The 8,044-nt window shown below is 40.3% G+C and overlaps 1 protein-coding gene across 9 annotated transcripts in view; it reads left to right on the forward strand.

The window, feature by feature from the left end:
• Positions 1-8,044, forward strand: part of anks1ab (ankyrin repeat and sterile alpha motif domain containing 1Ab) — a 48,602-nt gene that overhangs the window by 23,726 nt on the left and 16,832 nt on the right. For all 9 annotated transcript variants that reach the window (XM_032512453.1, XM_032512452.1, XM_032512456.1 and 6 more), the window contains 4 exons: positions 68-166; positions 2,040-2,186; positions 6,196-6,303; positions 7,239-7,409. In XM_032512453.1, the coding sequence (XP_032368344.1) occupies positions 68-166; positions 2,040-2,186; positions 6,196-6,303; positions 7,239-7,409 (525 nt within the window). The remainder of the gene's footprint in view (positions 1-67; positions 167-2,039; positions 2,187-6,195; positions 6,304-7,238; positions 7,410-8,044) is intronic.

Raw genomic sequence — 8,044 nt, forward strand, 5'->3', positions numbered from 1 at the left:
GTGTGTGTGTGTGTGTGTGTGAGAATGTGTTTATTTGTGCGTGTCTCCTGCGTTTGTACACATGTAGGGAAGTAACGTGATGGAGGACCAGGATCTCAGGGACATCGGGATCACTGACCCAGGACACAGAAAGAAAATACTCCATGCGGCACGCAGCTTGCCCAAGGTACTTAACATCATCACTTCACCTCGGCGCTGAGGGAGGACAGTGACTGACAGTGTCTCAGAAAAAAGGTTAAAATGTCAGTACATTTATAAAAGCAGCAGATATGCAAAACAATAGATAATTCATCAAAGAGGAAAATGGTTTTATACATGTGGATAAATACAGTCGTTCATCAGAGTTAAATGAATAACCCTCCAATAAAAACAGCACATGGAAAAATATTTATGGACCACAGATACTATATTTTTAACAAGTCTTAAGTGTATTAAAGGACTCATGACATGGTGCTCTTTGGATGCTTTTATATAGGCCCTTAGGGATCCCCAAACTGTATTGAAGTATCTATATAGAGCCTTAGTGTCCAACTATACGTACTGAAGTCTCTTTTATATAGACCTTAGTGGTCCCCTAATCGTATCTGAAGTCTCTTTTATATAGACCTTAGTGGTCCCCTAAACTGTATCTGAAGTCTCTTTATATAGACCTAGTGGCCCCTAATAATGTATCTGAAGTCTCTTTATATAGACCTTAGTGGTCCCCTAATACTGTATTGAAGTCTCTTATATGACCTAGTGGTCCCTAATACTATCTGAAGTCTTTTATAAGACCTTAGTGGTCCCTAATACTGTATCTGAAGTCTCTTTTATATGACTTTAGGGGTCCCCTAATACGTGATCTGAAGTCTCTTTTATATAGACCTTAGTGGTCCCCTAATAGTATCTGAAGTCTTTTATATGACCTTAGTGGTCCCCTAATACTGTATCGAAGTCTCTTTTATATAGACCTTAGTAGTCCCCTAATATGTATCTGAAGTCTCTTTTATTAGACCTTAGTGGTCCCCTAATACTGTACTGAAGTCTCTTTTAATAGAACCTAGTAGTCCCCTAATACTGTATCGAAGTCTCTTTTATATAGACCTAGTGGTCCCCAATACGGTATCTGAGTCTTTTATTTAGACCTTAGTGGTCCCCTAATACTGTATCGGAAGTCTCTTTTATATGGACCTTTGTAGTCCCTTAATACCATATCTGAAGTCTCTTTCCCAGAATTCAGTCTTGGTGCAGAATTCCAGCCACTAGAACCAGTCCCACAATGAGCTTTCCTTAGGATGTGCCTTTTCTGAGTCTGTAGCTTTTGAGGAGAGGGGGTCTCAGAAGGATACCCAGATTTTTTTGTTAAAAAAAAAACAAAAACAAAAATGTCCTCAGGTGCAGCAACTGATAACGTTGGCATGCTAACATTATCACATTGACAATGATAATAATATCTTATGTTAGCCTATTAGCATACTTAAAATTTTTACACATTGCCATTACTGCCATTTTGAGTCTGAGTCAAGTCACAAGTCCAGAGATTAGCAACTTGAGTCCATCACTGCCTATTACACATAGAAGTAGTCAGAAACGGCATCCAACTTCCCAAATTCTATTTGGAATCCTATGAATGATTCCATTCCATCCATGATGTCTGATTTCACGAATCCTCGGGTCCAAGTCCAAGTCATCATTATGCAAGCCCAAGTCAAGTCACCAGTAGAGACAATACCAACTTGAGTCAGATTTGAGTCCAAGTCCTGGACTTGAGTACTCCATCACTGCCTGGTGGTGCTGGATAAAAAAGTCAGGTGATCACCAAAGTGAGTATGGATTGGTCATCTGGGGACCAGAGCTCTGACCGACTGGCACTGCTATCCCTTAGGATGTCTTACCATCCCCAGGTTGGCTAAAAGCAGCAGCAGCAGCGTCCAGCGTTTAGTGGAAGTTTAGCCATAATTGGAAAACAATGCTGTACAATCCTTTTATAATAAGTTACATTCTCAGTATAAAAACAATAACAGTACTTTTTCCCTTCTGTGTCTTTCTCTTCACTCAAGGTAAAAGCACTGGGCTGTGATGGCAGCACATCTCTTGTCTCCTGGCTGGACGGCCTCGGCCTGCATGAGTATCTGCCCAACTTTCTTTCAAGCGGCTACCGCACACTGGAGTGTGTAAAGAACTTGTGGGAGCTGGAGATTGTCAATGTAAGAAGCCATCTTTTACATTTATTCAGCACAATTTGGGCCTCTTTCAGATGACGGGTGAGCAGAAAAAGACTAAAATGAATACTGATGCACTCATGTCTTTAGACATTCTGGACTAGTTCTCACAGAAAGCTCGCCTTAATTACAAGACTACCTTGATTTATGGATCATGTTTGAGGTAAAGAAGCACGCTGAAATGCAATGCTGAAATAACAGAGATGATAGAAGCATTTGAATAAAACTACAGCAGAAACATTTTCAATATCACTAAGTAATTAGTAGATAACTAACCGTATGGTGACTGGTGATAGGGAAGTATATAATCTTTATGGACATCATGTAACACGCTATTATAATTTGTAATTACTAAGGAGGGCTCATGTTTTAGGGATAAAAGAGGTGGAGGTTGTAGAGAAATACATGCAACAATTTGTCCGTATATATGTGTGTGTGTGTGTGTGTGTGTGTGTGTTTAGACTACAGCAGTGGTTGGCTCATGGGCTCCCAAAATAAATCTTAGGGTTTGCAAGAAGATTAACGAGATAGGAAGGAAAACAAAATATCATTCCCTGCTCCAAAATTACTTTTTCTGGTTTCTAAAAATAATTATGAACCAAAGCTGCACAATATGAGGAAAACATGCGATAACACTGTTGAATGTCATGATAATATTACTTGCGATAAACAGATATCAAAGTGAGTTTTGCTGCTTCCATTATCCTGCTAAAATACAGAAAATTGCTTCTTAAGTAGAAAAAAACTAAAGAAAATCATTTCCAATGTTCCTTTATTGAACTAATTGAATTAAACATAAAATGACCCACTAAAAAAAGAATGAATTATATTTTAAAGTGTAGTTTTCTACTGATGGAAGAAACTTTATAGAAATCCTTCTTTTAGAGATCAACCAATGTGTTTTTAGGGCCAATACCGATTATTAATAATCAATGAGGACAATAATATCAATTGATATACATTTGCGGTAAAAATCCAAATTGCAGTTGCACAACGCTGCTGTTAAATGTGCTTTATTGTCAAAAATATAAAAACAAAACAAACGCCAACAGAAATGCCTTTAAGCCTATATTTAATTAAATGCTGCGGAGAGCTTTTACTGCACTTTTATATATTTTCTTAAATGCATCTATCAAGAGAGAGAGAGAGAGAGAGAGAGAGAGAGAGAGAAGAGAGAGAGAGAGAGAGTGAGAGTATGAGAAGGAGGGAGAGATCATCTCTTGTCCACTTCCAGGCGCTGTCTCACTCCCTCTTCCCCACCTTGCAGTTCTTGTACTCACTGAACTGAACATCCAGGAATCCCGTTTTACTTTTGCGATTATTTCAATTTGAGTTTTTTTGCAGTGCGGGCAGAAGTGGAAACACTGGGTGTGTTTGCAACTTCAGCAAATATCTGCTTATGTTGGAGACCCAGCTCCGCTCGCTCACCAGAGCAGCTTTGACATTCAGAGGGCCGCCGTCCTCCAGTGATGTCGACAGGTCATCACTCGTTACGTGTAACCAATCAGATGACCTGCTACAGACTGGGACGGAAGGGTTATTTTTAGGCCTTTATTTTGACAGGACAGATGAAGACATGAAAGGGGAGAGAGAGGGGGGAACAACATGCAGCAAAGGGCCACAGGTCGGAGTCAAACCCGGGCCCGCTGCGTCAAGGAGTAAACCTCTATGTATGGGCGCCCACTCTACCAACTGAGCTATCTGGGTGCCTAGTTCATTTGTTTTATTGGATAAAAACAGAATATTGAATACTGAATATTAAGAATAAATTTAATATATAGTGCTTTTCAAGGACTCAACGTCATTTTATATATATATATATATATATATATATATATATAAATATATATATATATATATATATATATATATATATATATATATGTATATATATATATATATATACACACACACATGCAGCTAATAATTGTCCATGTTCTTACTTTTGATGTTTTGGTTACACATAATAGGTTTATTCGGTTTATTGTGTAGCTAAACCTTAAACTATTTGTGGATGTTGACTGACTGCAGAGCTTATCAGACTTGGGTGGAATTGTTCCAACTGAATTTGCCAATACATTACTTAACACCACAGTGCTAACATGTAATGTTAAATAGTAAAATAGATTATCTCCTTGTCAGATGCCATCTCAAGGCAGTTTGAGTTAATAGTCATAACCAATCACGTAGACATTAGCCATGTTTTTTTTCTCCTCATGGCAACCAGCCAATCCACACCGATGACCTGATACGGTTGGTAAGCGTTCACAGAAGGTTGGAGTGGATGAGCTTGTTTACAGCGATCATCATCTTCATCATAAAACAATCAAAACTTAGCATTTCTATGGGTGTTTATGATACAAAGACAATGGTGGCATAATGGCAGAAACCAGCAACAGCTGCAGCGGCAGCAGGAACGCTGCGGCCAAGCATACTGTATATGCAGTGTGAGAGGGATGGAGTCCAGCAGACTGCGATGCAGTACAGAAAGATGAGTGTTAGAGCAGGCCACGTTGCTTTCAGTGTGCAGAACTGCCGGTGAGCATGTTGGCAGGACTCGCTTTGCCCATTACATTTCCTTCATCCTCTTCAGCATCTTAGTAGCCACCATCAAATTTGATCTACGAGTTGGTTTGCGTTCCCAGATTAAATGCTCTCTTATTTAGCCCCCCTTACGCGTGCTGGTCTTACATGGGAAGACTGAAAACAGCACCAGAAATCCAGACTACAGACCAGTTGCCTCATGCGTCCTTGTCTCTCACTGAATAAATAATTGAAGCCATCAGACAAAGAGCCATACAAGGCAGTTATGGAATATTTAGTACCAGCAACATAATTGGGAATGTAACATGAATCATTAGACATCCACCTTTAATGGATGAGCATGAATGTTAATAAGCGCTTATGCAAATACACAGTATTAAGATAATGAGCTTTGACTACGTATAATGAACCTGGGGTTCCTCCACTGAGGGTTTGAGCCACACAAGGCGGGTATGGCATTTGGAAAAGAGACAGAAGCTAAGTTTCCATCTACTTGTCAATGGGATTATCTGAAGTTCGGTAAAAAACTCATGCAAATAAAGCTGGTGAATGTGTGTTTCCATCCAACGGCTTTAAAGGGAATAAAAACCTGTCTCTTTAAAGCAAATAAAAGTCTCTCTTGTCCTTGTTCGTCCACTCTCATCTGTCTTTGTTGACACCCGCCATGTGGTCAAACGGAGCGGAAACACTGGACGGAAATCAACTAAAACTTCTTCGTTATGTGGCGGGTTGCGACCATAAAATGACCTAAAACTTGATCGCAATTCATTATTTATTCAGCAAATAACGTTTCCATCAGTGTTTATCGCATAAGCCATATAGAGATTTAAATTTGAGTCGAAATTCAGGAAATTCCATTGAATTTTACAGTTTTCATAGGCATTTTTCATTCAATATCACTTAATTCGTATAAAAACGTGTGGATGGAAACATAGCTGGGGATACTGTGGATTGACGTGTGTCAGTTGAACTTGCAGTGTTCAGATACTTTACATACTGTACTGGATGTGCAAACAACCATATTAAAATTGTGACAAATGAGGTGGATCTTTGTAATGCAGTCGTTTGAAAACCGCTTGGTTATTTGCATTTTACCTGTTATGTTCCCATAAATCTCCAAATTCTTCTCTGTTATTTTAGCACTCTATCCAAAAATGGATCGTGAATTATAGAGTGTCCCAGGAAAGAGACAGTGCTGTACTTTAAGCTTACGGCAAAACAGATTGAGGCTGAATTATTGACGAGAGTCATTTCTGTTTGCCTGTGGATGCCTGCCAGCGAGGTGGTGGTGGGGGTGGGGGGGGGGGCATGCCACCAACTCTGTGTCAGTGTATTTGGGATGTATCTCTATTCGCTTAGTCTAAAATGAATTCTTGCGTTTGTGACATTGATGTGATTATGCACCGAGAAGTGTGACTTATCTTGTGCCCGGATGCTGTCCTCTCTCTAGGTGATTAAGATTGGCGCCCTGGGCCACAGGAAGAGGATCATTGCCTCTCTAGCAGAGAGACCCTACGAAGAGGCACCGACCAAATCCCGTCGTCTGTCCCCAATTATGGTAAGACTGCCTGGTGATGTAGAAACGGATACGGTTTAGCTCACTTGGTGGAGTGTGCGCCCCATGTAGGCTAAGGCCTTGTCAGCTTTTTCCTGTCTGTCTACTCTTTGTCTAATCAAATAAAAAGGTCCAAAAATAGAAAAAGGAAGAAATGGATAAAGTTCACAGTATTATTATTTCTTCATTGCTAGCTCTTCATTAGAGGGCACTGACTTGTGTACTCGGCTCAATAATCCACAAAAATGCCGCCAGGTCCAAGATTATTATTTTTTACTCCAAAGCGTCATAGAGCACCAAGAGTGTGAATCAGACTGCAGCATGGTTAGCGCCTCTATTTAATCATCAGAGTGCAGAAACACACTGTCAATGCTAATTTAGTTAATAGATTGGGTGTGCTCAATATGGCCAATTAGAAGGGCTATTATCGTCCATATTTAGTGTTCAATGGTGTCTATAAAAGATACAGAATGTCTTCTTTTGTTTGAAATGGGGCCACATTTGTTTAGATTTGTCGTTCTAGGGCTCATTATTCCAATAGAGATCGATGATTACACCCCGCTACTTTCCTTATGAACAGCTATCAAAACTGAGTTTAGGATGGGAGCTAAAAACCTTGCATGACATGCTAAATTGCTTTGCCAAAATCATTTTGTGAGAAAATGGATTCTCTTTTTTTTCCTTCCCGCAGCCGATATCGCTAATTTTGGAATGAGATTCTTCAATATCATTATGTTCACACCAGTTAAATACTCAGGGCTGATTTCCCAGGCAGATTAAACCGGGCTAAAAAGAATTGAGAATCTCCGTGGAAAAGGCTCTATTGTCGAGGATTACGCTTGGATGTAGATCAGTAAAACCAGCCCATGCAGACTGTGCTGTCAAATCATTAATCCGCTCTGTGTGTGTGTGTGTGTGTGTGTGTGTGTGTGTGCCAGTTCCACGACCTCCTGTCCCAGACCACATCCCCCCTCAGTCAGATGGACCCCTACACCAGTCGCTCCATGGACATGCTCCTGCCCCTGACTGAGCCGGACCGGCGGCGGAGGGGGGCTGACCAAGACTGTAGTGTTTCTCTGCGTTCTTATAGTGAGAGGCCGCGCTCTGTAGTGAGTTCCACCTACTTTCACTTTTATCGTCTTCTGGGAAAACCACTGAACGCCCTTTCAGTGGGCAACTGGCTGAATAATAGAGCAGGATGCTGTACAAAGTTAGTCGTGTCAGGGTGTCTCGTCACATGTTGCTGGAGCTGTGGTCGCACTTCACGGATGCAAAACTAAACCTGCTGGGTGAGTTAAATCTTACTGGGCAGACCCAAAGACACACAATTAGACTGGAAACAGAGAAAAGAGCACAGGGGTAATTAGAGTTGTGTGTAATGTAACAATATACTGTATATGTACACAGCACCGTGAGATAAAATGAATGAGCTCTCCAGCTGTCTCTTTAATATATCTGAATAGATTAGACCATCGGGGACAGTGTTGGAAAAGTAATGAGCAGGACTGCTTCATGAAAATATTGGATTTTCAAACATATGATAAGACACTTTGATTTGTCCGGTATTTAATTTACTGTAATAGCCAATTATCCAAATTGTCTCAATTCAACTTTCAGTCATTTTTTTAGAATATACTCCATCCTTCACAATTACCATAAAGTTGAATGAAAACCTCTCTCAAACAGGACTGTCAATACATAACTGTTAAATATTATTATTATTAACGGGGGGGGGGGGGGGGGG

Source organism: Etheostoma spectabile, chromosome 4 (genome assembly GCF_008692095.1).
Source record: "Etheostoma spectabile isolate EspeVRDwgs_2016 chromosome 4, UIUC_Espe_1.0, whole genome shotgun sequence".
NCBI lineage: Eukaryota > Metazoa > Chordata > Actinopteri > Perciformes > Percidae > Etheostoma > Etheostoma spectabile.